This window comes from Tamandua tetradactyla, chromosome X (genome assembly GCF_023851605.1).
Source record: "Tamandua tetradactyla isolate mTamTet1 chromosome X, mTamTet1.pri, whole genome shotgun sequence".
In the NCBI taxonomy this organism is placed as follows: domain Eukaryota; kingdom Metazoa; phylum Chordata; class Mammalia; order Pilosa; family Myrmecophagidae; genus Tamandua; species Tamandua tetradactyla.
The window spans coordinates 101,974,210-101,977,800 of NC_135353.1; the positions used below are offsets into that span (position 1 = coordinate 101,974,210).

Sequence of the window (3,591 nt, forward strand, 5' to 3'; positions counted from 1 at the left end):
GCCCTATTGTCCCCTCCCCTGCCAAGACTTCCTCCCCAGCCTGTGGCCCATTTCCCAGGCAGCTTCCTTTACCAAGCCAGGCCCTTTCCCTTCCCTATACAACCTGTCTCAGCAGGCCACCTTCACCTGCCAAGAGTCCTTCACCAGCTCATGGTCCTGTTCTCAGCTTGGATCCCATTCCCTTTCCAGGCCCCCTTCTTTAACCAAGTCCCCTTTCCCAACCAGCAACCCTTTCTTATCCAGGCCCTCTTCCCCAGCCTGTGCCCCTGTTACCCAGCTATCCCCATGTTCATCAGTTGAGGTCTCCTACCCTAGCCAGGCTCCCCACCCCTACTAGTTTGTAACCTCTCCTCACTCTATGCAGCCTCCCCCCCACCCATGAAAGCACCCTCCCCATTTCTCGAGCCTTCTGCCAGACATTGGCTAGTTTCCTAGCTGGTCCCCCTTCACCCTATGACCCAGACCCCATGCAGCCCCCACCCTCACCCTAGCCAGGTCTATTACCTGTTCCTCAGCCAGGCTTCCTTCCTCAACCTGTGCCTCCCTCTCAGACTCCAGTCTGTTCCCCTATCCCCTGCCATGTCCCATTTATCCTCCTAGGCTTCCCCCTTCCCTAACTTGCACCCTGCTTCCCAGTCAGACCCCCTTGTGCAGTTCTCACCTCCCTTCCCGGCCTATGCTCCCTTCCACAGCCTGTTCCCCCTTCCTCCCCAATCCATACTCCCTACTCCAGCCACTATTCTCATCCCTATAAAAAGCTCTCTTCTCACAGTGCACCCAAATACCTGTTTTTCTCAGGGGACCTCCTCTTCTTGGCCAGCTGATTCACCCACAAACTTATCTAATTGACATAGTCACACAAGGAGATGTCTGGCAGATGTTCTTGAATATTGAAAACATTCCCAAAGACAACACAGTGGTTCGTTTTTCCTTCCTGCAACTTAGCCCTGGATTGGACAGTTATTTGGGAGAGGGGGCTTTTATTTACTTATTTTTTGGCAGCAATGAGAACATCCTTAAATGAAATCATTTTGTGACGTTTTTCACTGAGGAAACATCAACTGGGACTGGCGTCTAAATAAAGTTCCTCTCTAAATCCTCCCCTGGGAAACCCTCTACTCTGGGCCATTACCAGGCCACCACCAAGGCCTCAGGCTCACTCCTCCGCCACAAACCCCTCCAGGAGTGCTCTGCTGAAGTAGATCCTGATATATAAGCGCTATATGAACTAAGTCAGCTACTCACAAATAGAGAAGCAGGCATGTTTAAAACTTTTATTTTTTTTTAAAACAAATCACATTAAATTTTTTTGAAGTTATAGCTTTCAATTTATTTTAGAATATTCAGAGTGTACAAAGAATTTTAAAATTCAATTAAAGTAACCTCACTCAACAACAGGATCAGAAGATTAAACTTTTAAAACATCGTTTGCCACAGATCATTTCACTTTCATTATTATTATTATTATTTTTGGCAAATTCAAAATATCAAGAAGTCTCAAATACAAACAAAATTATAATCCTCGCATCTCTTTCTTTTTGTTCTCATACCAGTTGCAAGTACAGTAAAATGGTTCAACTACATGAATACTTTTTAGTACTTTTTAAGTCTGTCTTTAATACTCTTCTATCTCTAAGAATTAGGAAATATTTCACACTTCATACTGGTTGCAGATATAACAAAATGCATCAACTACTTCTATAAAGCCATATGCTTTCTTCTCTCCATGAATAAAGGAAATTCCTAAGCTCAGATCTTCGCCCCTTACAGTTACTTAAGCTACCTCTCAGGTTTTCTATTTTTGCTTCATACCCAGTTGCAGACAGAACAAAACGGATCCACGACTTCTTAACCCGTCCCTAGTAAAGACCCTTCCTATCTTCATTCAATAAAGGAAACTAAGTTCAGACCTCTTACACCTTATTGCAAATCTTATCTAGCTTAGCTACGTGAAAGAAGAAAAACTAAGAAGACAAAAGCAAACAGGTAAGCAAAAAAAAGCCCTTCAACCTGCTAAGGAGACTTGGCGGCGGCGACCTGGGCTGTGGTGGCCACAGCGTGGCGACTGGGGCCTAGAAGAAGCGCGGTGCCGCACCTCCAACGGCTCCGACCTCAAGCGGCTTCACAGAGTTGTAGTGCTCCCCCAGGTTGCAGGCATAGCGAAGGTAGACCAGGGTGAGCGGCTTCTTGTCGTACTCCTCCCCGACGACCACGGCGGGCGAATCGGCCTGGATCACCTCGATGGGGGTCTGCAGGATGTGTGACAGGGCCCTCAGCTCAAGCTGGCCTCCCCACGACGCGCTGTGCACGATGTCATAGCAGTAGGCCATGAAGTCGTCGCGGCTGTAGGCGTCGCCGGTTTCCGGGTTGCTGAAGAAGGGCAGGAAGTCGTCGATGTGCTTCTGCATGTACTCAGAGGTGCGGCTCCGCAGGCTCTCCACGGTCACGGAGAACACTAGCTGGTCTTGGATGGCGCGATACATGCAGTGGCCGTCGGCCGGGATATCCTTCATCTCCAGATTCCTGGCCCCCAGGATGATGGACAGCTTCTCCTCCTCCTCACGGCGGTAGCCGGCCAGGTGCTCCAGCTCAGCCTCGGCGAGCCTCTCCTGTCGCGCTCTCTGGAGGGTTGCCCTTCTTTGGCGCCTTTTCTGTGCCCGGGAAAGGCGGGGAGACTGGTTCTCGAGATCCATCTTGGCGAGATCTTCAGCAATATTCTCCACGTTGCTGTTGTCGGGGAAGCGCTCTCCGAACTTCTCCAGCTCGTAGCGGTGCTTCTGCTCCATCTCGGCTTCAAGGCGAGCCACATCTAGGAACATCTGCTTTCTTTTCTGCTTGTCACTCTTGGGGGCCGAGTTCTTCATGACCTGGATACGGGCCTGCAGTTCTTTCTTCTCACGGTGGTGGCGCCGGATCATCCGCTGATGCTCACCCTGAGGATCATCCATGGCAACTAACCACCAATTCGAAGATTGGTGGCAAATAACAGCCAAACTAACACCTCTAGCCCCGGACTAGAGTACAGTTCCTCAGTTTGCCCTAGCTTCTGCGCTCTAGTAGTCTCACTCACTGATCGCCCTCACCCCATTAGAGAGCCACTCTGCCATTGGCTACTGTCCTCATGGCCACGCCCTCCCCAACACTCCTGGGACTAGCAATGGCTGTTGGGCGACCCTAAACACGCCCCCAGTTGACCCCGTAGCAACGAATTGCTTCCGGTTTTAGCGGGATTCATATTACGCGGATGGGATTCCCGCCTTTGCACAGCGTGCGGAGCAACTGAACTTGCAGGATTTTTCATCGACAGCCCCTGCTTCCATTTCCGAGTCTGCTCATAACGCTCAAACAGGTCGTGCTCGAGAGTCACGTGAAAAATACTATTCCATCAGCTGAATATGCTCTAAAACTGGACTTGGCATTGCTCCTAGCTTTAAGGAAGCAATGTGGCTTTCCCCAGTTTTTCAGGTACTTTGCCCAGTGAGCCCTTAATCTTTGTGTATCAGAATTAAGATATATCCATAATGTTACAGGGAACACAGTCCTTTCAGTTTAGGCTTCATATCCACCTTCTCCCATCTCAAGTCTAAAAAA

General features: G+C 49.5%; 1 protein-coding gene across 1 annotated transcript; it reads right to left on the reverse strand.

Moving 5' to 3' along the window:
- Nucleotides 1–1,428: 1,428 nt before the first annotated feature.
- On the reverse strand, nucleotides 1,429–3,070 carry OTUD6A (OTU deubiquitinase 6A). The gene has a single exon (XM_077145389.1). The coding sequence runs from the start codon at nucleotides 2,946–2,948 to the stop codon at nucleotides 2,073–2,075; it is 876 nt and encodes a 291-aa protein (XP_077001504.1). The 5' UTR covers nucleotides 2,949–3,070; the 3' UTR covers nucleotides 1,429–2,072.
- Between the last annotated feature and the right edge of the window lie 521 nt (nucleotides 3,071–3,591).

What these genes read in the sequence shown, in the direction of transcription:
- OTUD6A (XM_077145389.1), bottom strand. Translation starts at nt 2,948, where the DNA reads ATGGATGATCCTCAGGGTGAGCATCAGCGGATGATCCGGCGCCACCAC.